Consider the following 18,533-nt stretch of genomic DNA (forward strand, 5'->3'; position numbering starts at 1 on the left):
GTACAGCCTTCTGGGGCGGGGGTGGAGGTTTATCCCCTGACCCCAGATTCAGAATCCAGCCTGACCCGGCGCAGCCCTTTCAGCCCAGACCTCCAGCCAAAAGTTTCCTGTCACAGCGATTGGACTGAGAGGTGCAGGGGGCAGGCATGGAGGGTTATCTCAGCCCCTCTGAGTAAAGTAGAAGAGGAAAGGGACTGACATGATACCAAAAGGACTACAGGCTAGACACCTAGAAGAACTTCCCTTGGCACAAAAGCAGGAAATTGGACTTTGGGCTGTGGGGATAGGAGGATGTTCTTTTCTGGCTCTTGTAACGGTTGGGAAAAAATGATCTTTCCAAATTCCAGGTCTCTCGGGGTTCGGGGCCTGGCAGCAGATCCCCAAACGCCCGCTCCCGGGGACAGGCGCCTTGCCAGAAGGGTGGAAAAAGTAGGGTGCCTTTCCCCGGGCCACCACCCTCTCCCTTCCTCGCCAAGCGTTACTCCGCCCCCGCGTCTGTCCCCGGCCTCCCAGGTCCCGGGGCTGCGGGCCGGCAGGGGAGGAGTTAACTCCGGAGGTACCGGCTGGGCTCACAGTACCTGCCGCCGCCGCCGCCGCCGCCGCCGCCGCCGCGGGTGGGAGGGACGAGGAAGCGGAGCCGCCTGGGCGCCGGGAGCGCTCCAGTCTGGCGGGGCGCAGCGAGGCGAGCGGCGGCGTGGCTCGCCTCGGCCCGGGGCTTCCGCCAGGGGGCGCGCCGCGACGGGGCGGGAGGGGCCGTCTGGTCTGGGGAATTAGCGCAGGGACGAGCGCGCGCGCGGGTCCCCCACACATCTGGGCGAGAGCCGCTGCCACTGGAACCGAGGGGGCATATCGGGAGCGACGGATCCACCGCGCAGCTGGGGCCCTTCGAGGCGCTCGGGGCGCACATCTGGGACCTCGCGAGGGGGCCACGCTGCGCGCAGCTGGACCAGGGGAGGGGGGGCTGCGGCTGCACAGCTGGACCGAAGAGGGCGGGGTCGGTCCTGGGCGGCTGGCAGCGCGGAGGGCCGCGAGTGGCCGGGCACTGGAGCATGGGACGGCGCACCTGAAAGAGCAGGGGTGAAGAAGGGCCTGGGACCCTGAAGGGAAAAGAGGAGAGAAAGGGGCACGGGAGCAAAGGACGAAGATGCAACTGACTCGCTGCTGCTTCGTGTTCCTAGTGCAGGGCAGCCTCTATCTGGTGAGTGGTCCGCGGGGAGCGGCGCGGAGGGGCGGGGGCCCGGAGAATTGGGGGAGAGCAGCGGGAAGCTCCGGAGCCCGGAAACTTTCTCCCTTCCCCCCCACATCCCGGGGATGGAAGGGTAGCCTGGAGGCTGGGGGAGAGGGCGGGTCCGAGGCCGGAGACTGTACAGAAAGGGTTAAGAGGGGCGGGGAGAGGGTGCTGGGCTGGCCCACCCACTCGGCCGCTGGTGGCAGGAGGTGCGACGGGCACGAGGGAAAATGCCCGCAGCCGTCGCCAAGGGTTACTTGACCCCTTTCGGCGCCCGGGGCCCCGCGGAAGGGGAGTGGGAGGTGGTTGTGGAGCCGATGACCTGCCAGGGCAGGGGGCGTGGGCTCGTCTCTGACCTCGGGGGACCCGGAGGACCCCGGGCTCTGGGTTCCCCAGCGCACCAGCCTGTCCAGGAGGGGGGCCGCCGCTGCGTCCCTCGCTCCCGCCTTCCCTCCCGCTCCCTCCCTCCCTCCCTCCCCGCCTGTTGTTTTCCTCTCCGCTCCCGGCTGCGCGCAGCCCGAGCCCCACAGGACCTGGGCAGGCGGCTCCCGCCCCGGGCGCTCGCGGTAGCTGAGCGGAGCGCCCGGAGCCGGCTCCCCGTGCGCTCGCTCGCGCCTTCCCTGCGGCCCAGGACGGGGGGGAATCCACCCCTGCCCCCCCAGCCCAGGGCTCAACTCCCCTCCGACCCAGCGCCCGCCAAACGGCTACCTAGCAATCCTGTCGTGGAGAAGCCTCGGCCCCACATCTGGGTCTGCCCTTCTCCTCAAAACAATAATCCCCTTTGCCACTGGGTGGGCGAATCCTTCTCCCCATCCTCCAGCCTTCAGCTGTGACCCTAGGAGGCCAAGTACACAGAGGTCTGCCGCCGGGAGCCCAACTCCCAGAGTCTCTCCTCCTGCCGTCTCTCTGCCCTGGCCTTGGATCCTGGCAGGACAGGGCCACTGCACACAACCGAGGTCATGGCCAGAGCAGAACAGGGGGCCAGAGGACCCCAACCCCCTTTGGAGCCCTCCAGACCCCAGCCCGTAGGCATCCTATGTCCTCACCCCAGGGTCACTAGCAATTCCAGATGCTGCCCAGCTGTGTGCTGGGGCCCCTGGTCTTGGTATCGAGACACACAGGGCCAATCCTTGCTTCAAAAGCTGAGCACACCCACACCAGGTGGCTGTCCTCAGGAACCCTGGTGCCCTCTGGAGCTGTGTCCTCTGTTTGAGCTCATCAGGCTGTCTGTCCTGCTGGCCTTCCCCACCGCTCCTCCAGGAAACATCCCCAGATGTTGCCTGTCCCTGGGGCTGATGCCGCAGAGGCCAGTGGAGGCTCCGCCGAGCTTTACAGGAGATTCCAGGTGGGGATGGGGGTCGGATAAAACCCCCATAGGAGGACCCATCTGGTTTGTGAGACTGGGAGTGTGGAGGGATGGGAGGGCTGAGTCTGTGCGACGTAGCCGTGAATGATGGTATCTGTGAGCCTCGTGTCCCCATCTGTGAAATGGGCATAATACGAACTCCTTACCTCCTAGCACAAGGAATGATCTGGCCTGTTACCATCAGTTGTCCCCAGAGGAGCATTTGGCCATCCTCTTGGGTGTGGAATGCACCTGCGTCTCCCTCTCGTCGTCCTGCCAAAACCTAAACCGCATTTGTATTTGAGGGAGAATTTCACTGAGTTCCTTTTTCTTTTCCATCATCTGTTGATTCTCTTTGCCTCTGAGGGTAAAACTTTCCCAGGGTAGGGATGGTATCTCATCCAGCAGACTGGGAAGTCCCCAAAGGCAGGGACTGTACCTCCCCTGCCAAACTCAGGGCTCTCCCAGCAGAGGGATGGAACTCCCCTGTCTGACTTGGGGCTCTCTGAGGCCAGAGACTAAGCCTCTCCCCATCGGCCAGGGAATTTCACAAAGGCAGGGACTCTGTCTCTCCTGTCAGACAAGGGTGCTCTGTCAGCACAAGGATGTGCTTCTGCCATCAGATGAAGGCTCTGCCAAGATCAGAAGCAGAGCCACCCCCATCAGGCTGGGGACCAGGAGTACGGACCATGTACCTCTGCTGCCGTGGTCCCCTGGAGAGTCTTCTCCACTGTCCTTCCAGATTTTGAACAATGGCCAGAGGCAAGACAGTGGGGAGAGGAGGGAGGGGTGAGCAGAAGGCCAGAACATGAGATGGAGGAGTTCCCGTTGTGGCTCAGTGGTTAATGAATCTGACGAGGAACCATGAGGTTGCGGGTTCGATCCCTGGCCTTGCTCAGTGAGTGAAGGATCCGGTGTTGCCGTGAGCTGTGGTGTAGGTCACAGATGTGGCTCGGATCCTGCATTGCTGTGGCTGTGGTATAGACCGGCGGCTACAGCTCCAATTGGACCCCTAGCCTAGGAACCTCCATACGCCACAGGTGCGGCCCTAGAAAAGACAAAAACAAAAACCCACAAAAAGAACATGAGATGGATGAGACACAGGCCAGAGTGCACGCCCAACCCCAGCAGAAGTGGGCAAGGCAAAGGGGCCCCTCTGCCCTCAGTCAGAGCGGAAGGGTGGGCAGAGAGACGATGCTGGTGGTGGGGAGCGGCGGGCCAGCCTTCCTGGGTCTTCTGGGGACCCAGGGCGCTCATTCTCCTCCCGACTCTGTCCACAGGTCATCTGCGGCCAGGATGACAGGTCCCCCTGGCTCAGAGGACACTGAGCACGAAGACCGGGAGAGCCAGCCCCGGCCTCGGATGCCTCGCAAGCGAGGCCACATCTCACCAAAGTCCCGCCCCGTGGCCAACTCTCCTCTCCTAGGGCTGCTGGCTCCACCTGGGGAGGCATGGGGCGTCCTCGGGCAGCCCCCCAGTCGCCCGAACCACAGCGCGCCCCCGTCAGCCAAGGTGAAGAAAATCTTTGGCTGGGGCGACTTCTACTCCAACATCAAGACAGTGGCCCTGAACCTGCTGGTCACGGGGAAGATCGTGGACCACGGCAACGGGACCTTCAGCGTCCACTTCCGACACAATGCCACGGGCCAGGGCAACATCTCCATCAGCCTCGTGCCCCCCAGCAAAGCTGTCGAGTTCCACCAGGAGCAGCAGATCTTCATTGAAGCCAAGGCCTCCAAAATCTTCAACTGCCGGATGGAGTGGGAGAAGGTGGAACGGGGCCGCCGGATCTCCCTCTGCACCCACGACCCGGCCAAGACCTGCTCCCGAGACCACGCTCAGAGCTCTGCCACCTGGAGCTGCTCGCAGCCCTTCAAAGTCGTCTGCGTCTACATCGCCTTCTACAGCACGGACTACAGGCTGGTCCAGAAGGTGTGCCCGGATTACAACTACCACAGCGATACTCCCTACTACCCCTCCGGGTGACCCTGGACAGGCCACAGTGGCCGGGCCAGGGCTGGAAGGACAGGCCTGCCCACGCAGGAAGCCATCTGTCTGGATGCTGGGCAGGGAGGGGAAGGGGCCGCAGGCAGGGAGCACGGGGGCGGAGAGGAGGCGATGCCAAGCAGGGCCAGGGCCAAGTCTCAGGCGGCGGGGAACGGGGCGCAGGTGCGGGCCCCAACGTGAGGTTGTGGAGTGACCAGGACACAGGAGCGCCAGGCCGAGGAGTGGGTTCTCCGGGCAGCCTCCTGGGGCTTCCTCGCTGACCTCCTGCTGGGTCCAGGAGGCCCGCAGTGTCATCGAGAGGAGCCTAAAACCTTGGCTCCCTCCCTGCCATCCTGAGAAAGAATACAGGCAATGAGGAGAGAGCTGTTTCATCAGTGGGGATACCAAGGGGCCCCTGCAGGATGGCTGAGCTGGGGCGTCCAGGGCGCCAGCCCTGGGAATCCTCTGGCTGCACCCAGAGGGCAGCCCTGAGCCCTCATCCTGGACTGTGGACGGAGCTCGGCTTAAGGCTGAAGTGGTGACCCTGGGAGTCTTTGCTGTCTTGACAAATGGACCATCTGCCCCCAGCCAGGCCACCCCTTTCCAAAATTCCTTCTCCTGCCATTGTTCCCCGCTCCCACCCTCGTGCTGACACCCCGCCCCTTCCCCCACCCGTAAGCTGATCCCGAGGGCAATCCAGCACCCAGGCCGCAGGTGGAAGCCCGCCCTCAGCCACGTGCCCCTCCTCCACCCCCACCCCTTCCCCGCTCCCCAGGGGAGCATCCTGGTCCAGCGAAGGCGCCTTCCATAGCCAGCCTTGCCCATGAGCCTGGGATTTCACTGGCCAGGATAGAGATGCTGCCTCCCTCGTGGCCAGAAGGACCAGGAGCAGCTCAGCCCAGGGAGGCCGGGCTGTGGAGGGCGTGCTGGACCTGCCCCGTCGTGTCTGTCTGTAGGGGGGAGGGGGGAGGTTTCGTGAAATCACCTGACCGTCGACGTCTGTGTGCAGAATTTTGTTCTTGGAGCAGAGAATAAAGCTTTCCCAGGGCACTGGACTCTGAGTTGTCCGAGGCTGGAGGGTGGGGATGCGGGTGCCCCGCAGTCCAGCCAGCGTTTCTCAAATGGCAGCTGGATGTTTCCTGGAGGCCGGAGCTGCTGGTTTCCAACAGCTGCCAAAGCTGATGCTGCAGGACCTTCCTTTCTGCCCTGTTTCCAGGTTGGGGGGCGGGGGGGCATCTACGAAGTCTCTGGGGAGGAAGAGCTCAGAGGCGGGATTGGCCACAGAGGGGGGGCTCCCTGCTGCCTTCCTGGATCACCATCTGGGTGGGCCCACTGGGGTCCTGCCACTCTGGCAGGATTTTGCTCTGTGACCTTGGCCAAGTCCATTGTCCTCTCTGTCCATTGTTCTCTTTTCCTTTCTTCTCTATAAAATCAGGAGCTTGCCCGGCCCAGAGGTTCTCAAAGATGAGCAGGCCTCTGAATCGCCAAGAGGGTGGTTAAAACACTGATTTCTGGGGCTCACCGCAGAATATAGATCTGGGGCGGGGCCAAAGAATTTGCCTTTAACAGGTGCCCGGGTAGATGCCAATGGTCCCAGCCCAGGACATCACATGTCCTCTGAATTCCTTTCTGGCGCTGACTTTTTAGGACAAGGGAACACCCCTAATGCTCTCTCCCAGTGTGATTTTCAGCCACTTCTCCCAAGGAGGTCTCCTGGGAGGGTCCCTTCAGAGAATCGGGGGTAATTGGGTTTCCAGTTTGATGACACACTGGGGTGGGGGTGGGGGGACAGGCCAGGGGGCAGTGGGGACAGAAGGGGCTTGGACATAGCCATCCCGCTGCTGCAGCCTGTAGCGGGGGACTTAGAAGGGACGGGAAGAGCTGGGCCCTTTGGGGCTCCCCACCAAGATCATAGTGCCCTCTCCGGAGACCATTCAAGGTCTGCTTTCTTGGGAGGGTGGTGGTCCCTTTTGGGCAGGTAGCTGGAGCGCGGAGTGATGGAGCTTGAGGGGAGGATGCTCCCGCCACCCCCAGCCTGTCCCCCCTGCCCACCAACACTCAGCACGGACTAGCACCTTCACTCTGCAGAGCAGAGCTGGACGGGGCCTCAGAAGCCACCTTGCTGGAGTCCCATGTTGTATAAGTGACCCAGAAATGGTGAGTGACTTCAGCCCACCCTCTCATCCCAGGCTCGTCTCCGCCCTGCCCCTGCCCTATGGGGCCACCTCTCCTGAGCAGAGATTTGAGACACTCTTCCATGCCACCCTCTCCCTTTCCATCCTGGGGACAGGGGCACAGGCCCTGCCATGGGGAGCTGGGGCTTGCTGGGCTCTGGTGGACATGCATGGGACCCAGTGACCTGTGGGCGCTGGAGGGAGAGGGGGAGGGAGGGAGGGAGCACTGGGTGGCCGCCTGGGCCCCCCCGCCTCCATCTGGCCAGGCTGAACCATCAGCAGGACCTGGGGACACTCTGACCCAGACCCTCCGGCTCCTCTCCTCCTGCGGAGAGCCAGATGCTGCCGACAGCTGGAGGGCTGGCCTGCCTGGCACACAGTTCTGCCTGCACAGGGGGTGGGTTCATTTTAATAACTTCATTTCACCCGCGCGCACGCTCGGCCGCCTCATCCCTCCTTTTCCACCTTCCAGCAGTAACCCAGCAGCTCTTCGCAGTCAGGGTCTCACTAACAGATTTCCTCCCGCGTCATAATTCTTTTGGATGAGCCCTCGTGCCCTACTAGTCTGGCCATCACCAGACACTACCTGTTCCCCTGGTCCCCACAAAGGGAGGCAGTCCAGCTAAGCCTCTGGCTACCAAAGTGCCAGCCTCTGCTCTCTTCGGTGAGCAATGCCCATGGCATCCCCTGGAAGATGGACCCCCATCCCTGCCGAAGGCTTGGATCTCCCACTCTTTTTTTTTTTTTGCCTTTTTGTCTTTTTAGGGCTGCACCTGCAGCATCTGGAAGTTCCCAGGCTAGGGGTCAAATCAGAGTTGTAGCTGCCAGCCTACACCACAGCTCATGGCAATGCCAGATCCTTAACCCACTGAGCGAGGCCAGGGATCACACCTGCGTCCTCATGGATACTAGTTAGGTTCATTTCTGCTGAGCCATGATGGGAACTCCTGGACCTCCAGCTCCTGCCATTCAAAACTCACAGGAGTGAGTTCCTGTAGTGTGGCTCAGCGGTTTAAGAACCCAACTAGTACCCTTGAGGATGCGGGTTCAATCCCCGGCCTCGCTCAGTGGGCTAAGGATCTGGCATTGCCTTGAACTGTGGGGTAGGTTGCAGACACAGCTCCGATCCCATATTGCTGTGGCTGTGGCTGTGGCCGGCAGCTCCAGCTCCAATTCGACTCCTAGTCTGGGAACTTCCATATGCCGTGGGTTCGGCCCTAAAAAGAAATTAATAATAATAATAATAATAATAAATAAAATGGAGTGGACTAAATAATTTCTAACGTTCAAAAAAACAAAACAAACCTCACAGATCGGATTCCTCAGGAACAAACCTGTCTCTGCTCCCAGAGAGAAGCTTTAAGTTCCTATCCTCGCCCCCAACCTTCGGCCTTCCCCCAAAGTGGGGGAGTGGCTGGCCTGCTTGTCTCATGGCCCTACACCCCCGCCCACTCCACTTGGCTGGGGACCGGGCCCAGGGCAGAGCTTGGTCTCCTCTGTCTGAGTGGAGCCTGTGGAAGCAGCCTACCCGTGTTCTTTGTGGATGTGACCACAGTATCTCCCTACCAGATTGGGGAGCCCCTGGGGCCGGGGTCTGTACCTCCCACATCAGATGAAAGGATCTATGCCTCTCTGATCAGACTGGAGTCTCTCTGAGGGCCAGAGCTGCAGTAGGGAAAGCTCGTTCTTTTCCGAGCATCGGAACAGCTGAAGGTCACCTCTGTCCTCGGCCCTGCACACATCTGGACCCGCATCCCCATCTGGGCCTCAGCATTTCCATGTCCAAGGCGTGACTCTTCTCAGCAGTCCGTGCAGCTAATAAGGGAGGGGGGTGCCTGTTAGGTCAACCGGCAGCAAGGCTGTGTCTTCCTCTTGATGAAGCTTAAGGCAAAAGCAAATGGGTCCCTGGGTCCCTCCTCCCTCCTCTTGCCTCCCTCCCTCCTTACTCTCTTTTCCAGGGATGAGCAAGCAGGAACTGAGTCACCCCCCCCCACCTTCCATCCTTGGCAGGAATGCTGGTGACCTTGCATGTGGCAGACTTCTGTGGCGAGGCCCATTGCTCAGAGATGCACAAGGTGCTGGGTGGGCGGGGAAGCTGGGGGAAGGGTGTGTATGCGGGTGGAGTGACCAGGTTCTGGATTATCGAGCGGGTATGTGTAGAAGGTTGTGGGGGACACAGTGAACCGGTTGCTCTGTGTTGGGAAGGGATGTAATGGCATGGCTGGGACCGGAAGGGAGAAATGCTGCTTCCGAAGGCTCTGAGTCCTCTGGTACTGCCGGGAGAACCAGGGGCTGGGGTGATGGGCGAGAAGAAGCACCACCAGCCTTGGCAGGGGGCGGCAGCACCTGCCGCTTATACAGAAGTCTTGGAATGGCACCTGCTACTGTCACCAAGGCACAAATGCCAGAGGGGACCTGGCACTCAGTACCTAGGAGCTGGGTTATGGGTCCACAGGAGATCTGTTTCTCATTGGCCCGCGAGCCTCAAAGGCTGACCTGACAACAATCAAAGCTAAGGGGCCTCATTCAAAGCCTGCTAGTTCATCATCTCAGGGCCACCCGGCGAGATGGTTCCAAGAGACAAGTTAGCACCTCCTGCACTACAGAGGCCACCAGTGGACTGGCAACATGAGCCTTTCAGGAAGCTCTATCTGGACCCCAGGGCTGGGTCTGTACTTAGCTGAGTGCCTTTGAGCCAAAGGCATCGTCATTTCCCAGAGACTCCTTATGTGAAGAACGAGGCATCTACTACCTACCTTGGAGCCTTGTTGGGAAAATTAAATGAGTTGTTCATCTGTTACTTCCTCCTCTTTTGTTTCTGGAGATGGGTTTGTGTTAACGTCAGCGCTGCTCCTGGTGTGGAGAGGTGAAAAGACCCCAGGCTGGAGGCAGGAGACTTGGGTTTTCACGGCGCCTGCCGCAGGGACCACTAATATCCAGTTCCCCTTTCTCCAGAGTAATGGAATTCTCCATTTTGAGCTGGGCAGTTGCACCTAGATGTGGCCATGTGACAAAGATCTAGCCAGTGATACGTAAACCAAAGAATTACTAGGCAACTTCCAGAACTCTTAAGACACTTGATATACACCCTTTGCCCCTCCTTCTTTGTTCCATCCTCTGTCCTGCTGCCTGGAATATGTGTGTGATTGCTGGAGCTCTAGCTGCCATCTTAGGCCATGAGGGATAAGCGCCATACCCGAGACGTGGCAGAGCAATGAGCTGGGAGAAGTCCTGGTCCCTGAAAATTTTGTAGAATACAAATATCATACCAGATCTAGGTTCCTACCTTCAGACTTTCATGTGAGAGAAAAATAAAATTTCTATCTTATTTCTCAAAGTCTATCTTCTCGAGTTTCCATTTCTTGCAGTTGAGTCTAACTCCCCTTGATTTACTGGATGCGGTTGAGCACTTCTCTTCTGAGGACCTCAGCTTCCTCATCTGTAGAAATGAGAAAATGCTCCCCTCTCTTGCCTCACTTCAGAGAGGTTTTATTGAATCACAGGCAAGAAGGAATTTGGGGAAGCTGTGGTTCTCTGCCCTCTCTCTGGCATTGAGGTGCCCAGCCACCATTTGGGAGGTGGAACAAGTTGCTGCGGCGGTGCAGGGGGCTCCTGAGAGGCTTGGAAGGATCCTCTGCCACGGTCTGAAAGGCCACCGGTCCCCAAATTCAACCCCCACCCGCCTGAGTCCCCAGCCACATTCTGATGTTGGTGACACACAATCGTCGTTAAGGGCCTGGCTGATCCCAGCCAGATGGGATCCTAATTTAATTAAAACCCTTTAATTACCTGCAACAACACAGCTTTGGAAGTCCACTGCGGAAGGGGGCCTGTGACTAGAGGGGGATCATTGACAGGGCAGAGGAGGGGTTTCCCTTTCATCACTCCGGGAACCTGGGGTTGTAAGGTGTTTCTCCCACCGGGGTGGGCACAGACTGTAACAGAGCAGCCTCTGTAGCCCATGCTCCTGGCTTGGTTGACTGCCAAGCAGGGAGGGAGGCAAACCAGGCCCTTGGGAGCAGCATACCAGGCTCTTGAACCTGAAGCTGTCAGTGTTGGTTTTGTGCTTCCACTGAGAGCAGCACAGACGGCTGAAACTCAAGTCTGAGCTCCCCAAGTCCCTGGCCGTGCCCACGATACTCTAGGTAAGAGCAGGCATGGTTCTGCTTCCTCCTGAACTGGCCTGGCTGAAGAAACCAGGGGTACCTCTGCTTCCACCAAGGAAAAGCTGTGCCCCTGTAAACTCAAGGTGGCATCCATCTGGGGAGGGAGACGAAAGGGAGTGACTTAGAGCCCCCGGCTGCCCCCAGCATGGTCCTGGCCCTCAACTGACTTTTTCCTGTGAAGGCAGAAGGAAGTAGCTCAGGCCAGACCAGAGCCTGCCAAGCCTTGGCGGGGACGACTCTGAAAGCTAGACTCCGTGAGCTGGGCTATTTTTAAGCCTTGTGGACATCATATGCCGATACTCTTCTGTTCTCCCTTAGTGCTTATTCATTCAACAAATGTGGTTAATAAAGACTCTGAAAGTTCCAACTGGTCTGCGTGGGGCCAGATCATCAGGGGAAGAGGTTTCAGTTCACACTTGAGCTGTAGCCCCCCCCCCCAACCCCCTGCTTTTTAAGGCCCCACCCACTGCATATGGAAGTTCCCAGGCTAGGGGTCAACTCAGAGCTGTAGATGCCGGCCTACACCACAGCCACAGCCACAGCCATGAGGGATCTGAGCCAAGTCTGACCTACACCAGCGCTCATGGCAATGCTGGATCCTTAACCCACTGAGCAAGGCCAGGGATTGAACCTGCGTTCTCATGGATGTTAGTCAGGTTCGTTTTCGCTGTGCCACAGTGGGAACTCCCTGAGCCATAGCCTTAAAGGACATGTTCTTTTGAGGTCAGTGTGATGTCAGTGGCTAGAATTGAAACAAGAATCCCCCAAAGAAGGAAAAACTCAAGGGGGAAAAGGAGCCATGAGCCCCCACAATTCCATGCCCCAAATCTTCTCATTTCAGAGCTGAAGAGGGAGCACTGTAGTTCTCTCTGTTGAACATGCTTTCTGGTACCCAGGCCTTTTGTCTCCCGATTTCCCGTCCCCTTTTTCACTTCCAGCATCCGGTCTCAACTCCCCACCTCATCTTGCTTCCTCTGCTATCACTTCTTTTGAAAAAACTTTTTAATTTTTATTTTTTATAGCGGCACCCGTGGCATATGGAAGTTCCTGGCTAGGGATCCAATCCCAGCCACAGCTGCAACCTACACTGCAGCTGCCATATCATTTTAGTCCACTGCCCTGAGCTGGGGATCGAACATGCACCTCTGGAGTGACCTGAGCCGCTGCAGCTGGATTTTTTTTTTTTTTTGTCTTTTCTAGGGCCGCTCCCGCGGCATATGGAGTTTCCCAGGCTAGGGGTGGAATTGGAGCTGTAGCCGCCGCCCTATGCCAGAGCCACAGCAACGCAGCATCCAAGCTGCGTCTGCAACCTACACCACAGCTCACGGCAACGCCGGATCGTTAACCCACTGAGCAAGGGCAGGGACCGAACCCGCAACCTCATGGTTCCTAGTCGGATTTGTTAGCCACTGTGCCATGATGGGAACTCCATGCAGCTGGATTCTTAACCCACTGTGCCACAGCTGGAACTCCCATCTACAGCTCTTCTGAAAGAGCCTACTCCTACCTCTGACTCAGCTTGAGTCGGGAGTGCGATGTCACTGCCAGTTTGGGGACTGTCACAGCAGGAAATGTGGATGTGCCCCCAGATTAAGTAGAGACTGGCCACAGGAGATGTCATTCTCCATCAGACTGGACACGCTTGAGGGCAGGGGCTGTATCTGGGTCCAGCTGGCCTGGGGGCTCCCCGGAGGCAGGAGGACCTTTCTTTGAGGCGTATCTGCTGCATGAGCCCGGGAGGCCTGCACACCAAACCCCTCCGGGTGCGGGGGGCAGGCAGGGTTATCCTGGATGGGCCCCATTGGACGGTGCACTGAGGCGGGGTCACAGCCTTCACTCTGCCAGTCTGGGAGAGGAAGTGACAACAGGGGGGCAAGCTGCCACTCTGTTCTCAGTCCAGCAGCCCAGGTTCTCCCGGCTGGAGGAGAAGGTGGCCGGGAAGGGTGAGCACAGCAGGGGAGGAGGGCAGCAGGTAGGGGCTGGCACACCCCTCCTCCCACCTGTCCCCATAGGGTGTGTAGTCCTCTCTGGGACCATCTTCGGAGACCCGGATTAGCTCCAGGGCACAGGGAGAGGCCCTGTCACAGGCGAAGCCAGCGTCTTAGCTCCTACCCCGGCACCTGCTCTTTCCTGGCATCAGGCTTCCTTGCCCTGCATCCCCTACATGACTTTCAGGGTGGCTTCATCTGGGAAAGGATGGTCTGACCGGGCTCCCCCTCCTTGGGGTCAGAGCAGGGCCATTCCCCAGCTAGGATGCTTTTGGAGAGAGTTAGGTTTGAGTCTTAGGTGCCATGTGATCTGGTTCTGGTCCCCTCTCCCCTCTGGGCCCAGATGGCCAATCTTCCCCCACCTGCTCCGGCAGCGGCATCTCCGTGTCAGCGCAGGTTCACCCCTCCAGCTTGCGGGGGCAGCGGGAGAGGGTTGGTTTCTCTTTTTTTCGGGGGAGGCTGTGGAGAGCAGCAGTTGGGAGCATGGATTCTGGAGCCAGGTTGCCTGGATTCAAGTCCTTGCTCTGCCGCTTCCTGATTATAGACTTCTCGGCAAGTTATGGAACCTCTTTGGGTCTCAACTTCCCCATCTGTAAAATGGGGGTAAACTTTAGAGGGCTGTTGTGAGCTGGAACATGTCAGGCAGCTGAAACTGTGCTGGACCCAGCTGCTCTGAGTACAGCTCCAGGCTATAGCCCTCTCCTGGGCCAACCTTGGGTGAGAGGGAGGGAGAAGCGCAGCCATAGGTAAGCCCATTCCTTGCAGCAGGAAGAATGTTCAGGGAAAAAAACAAAAAACAAAAAAACCCGTAGGGAAGGTCAGAAATCTGTCATGTCTCCAAAAGATGACACATATAAGGGAATCTAGTTTTCTTTTGTTTCTGATTAAGAAGCAGAGCCCTTTGCAGCATTCCTGCTGCTCCTCGGGCCCAGAATCCCTCTTGGGCACTCCAGAAGTCCCTGTGTCCCCTCCCCGGGACCTCTGCTGTAAATATAACACAAGGCTGGGGATCGCAGATGGCCAAAGAGTCTTTATTTAGAAGCAGAGTTAAACACCCAGAGAAGTCAGCCAGGCCCATTCCCCAGGCCCCAGCCCCACCTTACCTGTCTTTACCACTTCCACCCAGCGCATCCACGCCTCATCCTCCTGGATGGCCCGTGGTCCCTTGCTGGTACCCCTGGGAACTGTGTGTGTGAAACATGCCCCTCTCTGGCTGTACCCCTGAGGGCTGGGTCTTGTATGACCCACTTCTACGCTTTGAGAAGGGCCAAGGGCACAGGGTAGACCCAGAGCCTGGCCGTAAATCTTGTGACTCACAGATGAACTCTGAACGCTTTTTCTATTGTGAGAGTCTTTCTCAGGGACAGAGAAGAGAAGGAGAAGGGAAGATGCAGATGAAAACCCTGCCGGGCAGCTTCTGCAATAAATGAGGATGATGCTGTTTGGGGACTTCAGGGGTAGGTGGAGGATACGAGAGTATGGAAAGGTATATAAATGCCCCATTTACCCGTCTGGGCAGCTCCTAGGCCTGGGATAGGAGGGGGCCTGCCGCTGCTCAGTCAGGCACTGCCATCTGCCACGTCTCAGCGGAGATCAGCTCTGGAGGGCTCGTTGTAGGCAGAGTGGGGTTTTTTTTGGTTTTTTTTTTTTGTTATTGTTGTTTTTTAATGCAGCAGGATCAGGCTCAAGATGTCACTCTAGTGAGCAGTACTGGAGATGGGGGAGAGAAATGTCTAGGAGAACAGGGGAGAAAGGATGGAAGCGTCCATGCTCCAGGAGGAGGGAAGGACAGAGAGCAAAAAAGGAAGGAAAAAAGAAAAGCCAAAGAAGGAAAACCGTGTGGAAAAGACAGGCTTGGCTTTGCAGGTATGCATCCTCCTCTCTCCACGGCCCCTCAGGAGGCAGCTGCTGCCCAAGAAACAGGGCCCCAGGCTCCCAAGGTCATTTACATCCTCTCCCCAAGCCCTAGGTTCACATCTGCAAGCCCCAGTGCCTCTGCCCTGCCTCTGCCCTGCCTCTCTGGAATGCCTAAGGTCAAGGGCTCCTGGCTTTTGGAGATCATAACAATGACAACAGTGACGATCACAGACGAAGAACGGAAGAGCCATTCCAGGGGACAGTACAGCAGGTGAGAGCCTCGGAGCCCGCAGGACACGGGCCGGCCGGCCCCTGCAGGATGCCCTCCCGTACATAGATGATTCTGCTGCAGGAGAGCCCCACACTCCCAGAGGGTCTCATCACAGATTTACCTTCCATTCCAAGAAATCCTGAAAGGGAATGGACTCAAATGGCTATGCATGGCTTGGGCTAGGACCAACAAGAAGTACAAAGCAGGAGTTGCCATCGCGGCTCGGTGAAAACACAGGTACAATCCCTGGCCTGGCTCAGTGGGTGAAGGATCCAGTGTTGCCGTGAGCTGTGGTGTAGGTTGCAGACGCAGCTCAGATGCTGTGGCTGTGGTACAGGTCAGTGGCTACAGCTCCAATTTGACCCCTAGCCTGGGAACCTCCATATGCCGTGGGTGTGGCCCCCAAAAAAAGGGAGAAGTACACAGCAATAACAATAAAATCAGTGGCAGTTTACCTTTCTGGAGCCCATGAATGGCAGTCATCATGTTAAGGACTTGATATGTATTTAATTTTCCAGGAGAACTCTATGAAATATACCCATTTTACTGATGAGAAAACTAAGGCTTACACAGGCAGGTGCTTTGGCCAGGATCATGAGTCGGGGCAGGAGATGAGAGCCAGGATCCTGGACTCGAGACGCTGTGCTGTCTGCACGCTAACCTTGGCTGCCTGCACTCTCACAGACGCGCTCCCAGCAGCCAGTTGCCATCACACCTCCACCCCCACCCTTACCCAGGAATTCTCAGCCATGGGCCTTATTTCCTACTTCACACAGAAAAGCATACGAGTCACCGGATGCAAACTTGCTCGACTCTCCACCAGGAGCCAAGGCCCCTTTCTGCAGGACTCTCCTCCCCCTCCCACCCATGCCCACTGGCCGGCCACCCAGCTCTCGCCGAAGCTCCTGGCACAGAGGCTCTTTCTCTGCTGGCCCTGGGAGCTTTGGCTGCTTCCTCTCTGCGGGATCCCTCCCATCAGCTTTAAAGTGCTCCTGTCTCTCCTACACTCTGGGGAGAAACGGAATGCTCCCCACCCCACCCCACCCTTACTCATTTTCCTCTTCCAGTCATGGCCCCTGACTTTCCCCTCCCTTCACAGCCACACCTCAAAGGCTTCCCTGAACTCTCATTGCTCCTGTCCATTCACTCTTCACTTGGCCCCAGTTGGGGTCCCTTCACTGAAATGGTCCCAGTTAAGGTCGCTAATGACTTCCAAAGTGCCAATGGGCAATATTATTGTTCTCTTAGTCTATGGCTTTTGACACTTCTAATGGTTCTGTACTGGTTTCCTGGCATATATTCCCTTCCTCTATCCTCTCTCTCTAGTTAATTCTTCTCCTTTGTGGCTTATCCTCCTCTTCCAGCCCTAAAATATGAATTCTTTTTTTTTTGTCTTTTTGCCTTTTTCAGGGCCGCTCCCACGGCATATGGAGGTTCCCAGGCTAGGGATCTAACCGGCGCTGGAGCTGGAGCTGCCGGCCTACGCCAGAGCCACAGCAACTTGGGACCTGAGCCACGTCTGCAACCTACACCACAGCTCACGGCAACACTGGATCCTTAACTCACTGAGCAAGGCCAGGGATCGAACCCGCAACCTCATGGTTCCTAGTCAGATTTGTTAACCACTGCGCCACGACAGGAACCCTTGAGTACCTTAAGGTTTAGCCCTGGCCCCGCTTCTGTCCTCAGTCTATACTTCCCCTGGTGATCCAACACACCAAGGGCTCCACAATTACACCTATAAACCAGGATACCCCCAACCCTCTCTCCAGTCCTGACCTGTCCTCTGAATTCTAGGCTCATAAATTCAATAGCCTACGTGATACCCCCATGTGGATTCTTCCAGGCAACCCATAATCGACAAGTAAAATGAATTTAATGATCTCATTTCCCTGTTTATCTGCCCACTGGTCTGCATTTTGATGAATCAGTCCTAGTCACCTCTTTGTCCTTCCTCTGTCCAATCATCAAGTTCTACCAAATTTGCCCCCCAGAATCTCTCTCAAATATGTCTCCTCTTCTCCACTCTGTCACCTCTCTAGTTCAAGGTCTGTTACCTCTTGCCTTCCTCCACCCCAACTCTCAACATTGACTTTCCTACAGCCTAGCTAATGATTGCATTGAAAAGAAAATCTTGGCATTCCCTGGTGTCCTAGCAGTGAAGGATCCAACGTTGTCACTGGGAAGGAGCGAAGGAAGGAAGGGAGGGAGAGAGGAAGGAAGGCAGGAAGGAAGGAAGGAAGGAAGGAAGGAAGGATTTCCCCACTGTTTTAAGTGACCTATGAAGGTCTTGCCAGGTCTGGCTTAACCTGCTCTCACACTTCTCCGCGCTGCAGCCACCCAGCCTTCGAGGGGCTCCTACAATGCCCCATACTCCCTCCTGACTCTGGGCTTTAGGCATCCCATTTCTTTGGCGTGAAACGTGCCTCTCCAGCTTCACCAAGTCAACAGCTCTTCGTCCTGCAGCGCTCACTTCAAAAGCTGCTTTCTTAGGGAAGCCTTCCTGGATGCCCCAGATGAGATTAACTCCCCATTCCAGGCTCGCATGGTGCCCTATCATTTCTTTCAGAGCACCCCCGTGACTTGAAGTCATGTATTTGTGGGATTACTAAGGACACACGCTCCCTGCTCGACTGTAGGGTCCATTGAGGGCAGGCAGCAATTAGTTTTTCTATTTATCCCTAGAAACTAGCACAGTCCCTGGCACACCGTACATTGACGGTACAAAGGCATTTCCAGCAAAGAAAACAGAGAGGGCTCTAAAATTCATGCTTAAAAGGCCACACCAATGCAAGGGTTGTTAAATTTTGGTGGGGGTAGAAGACCCTAGGGCTCACCCACTGGCATGCTGATCACGCTCAAATGCCCCGTTTACTCTTTTGTTCAGAGGTAACGGAGGCACTGAGGGTACACTGTGGAGACCATGTGCCCTGGAATGACTGAAGGTTGTATTGGACAACATGTCGGGGGATGTGCCTACTTTTCATTAGGTTTCCATAAAAAATATACACTTCCCATACTGGTAAGAGATAGAAATAAAAATGTTATCTACCCAGAGAGATTAAAAGGGGTAATATGACTATTGACCTGTGGGTCAATGTCAATTGATCTATAAACTTCCAAAAAGGCAGTACATTATTTTACCATTAAACTAGGGAGTACACTTTAAAGTGCTGTAGGATGGGAGTTCCCTGGTGGCGGAGCAGGTTAAAGGATCTGGCATTATCACTGTTGTGGCCTGGGTGGCTGCTGTGGTGAGGATTCGATCCCTGGCCAGGGAAATTTCTGCATGTCACGGGCGCCGTCAAAACAAAATAAATAATAAAATAAATAAATAAAACAAAGTGCTCTGAGATAGCAAGAAATAAATGAAGCCCACAGATGATGAAGGACGAATTCGAAACCACACCAGTGGTGGCCTGGAGCTGGTTCACACTGGCTCTATAGAGCCAGTCGTTGAGTTTTCAGAAATTTTGCAAGCTAGCTGTTAAATGGCCAATTAAAAATTAAATTGTGGA

General features: G+C 56.7%; 1 protein-coding gene across 1 annotated transcript; it reads left to right on the forward strand.

Annotated features, from left to right (window-relative positions):
• The first annotated feature begins 752 nt into the window (after nucleotides 1-752).
• Nucleotides 753-5,609, forward strand: NXPH3 (neurexophilin 3). The gene is given in 3 exon segments (XM_047758696.1): nucleotides 753-1,198; nucleotides 3,854-3,874; nucleotides 3,876-5,609. Coding segments are annotated over 3 exon segments (759 nt in total). The 5' UTR covers nucleotides 753-1,144; the 3' UTR covers nucleotides 4,560-5,609.
• The last annotated feature ends 12,924 nt before the right edge of the window (nucleotides 5,610-18,533 follow it).

This window comes from Phacochoerus africanus, chromosome 14 (assembly GCF_016906955.1).
Source record: "Phacochoerus africanus isolate WHEZ1 chromosome 14, ROS_Pafr_v1, whole genome shotgun sequence".
NCBI classification, from domain to species: Eukaryota; Metazoa; Chordata; class Mammalia; order Artiodactyla; family Suidae; genus Phacochoerus; species Phacochoerus africanus.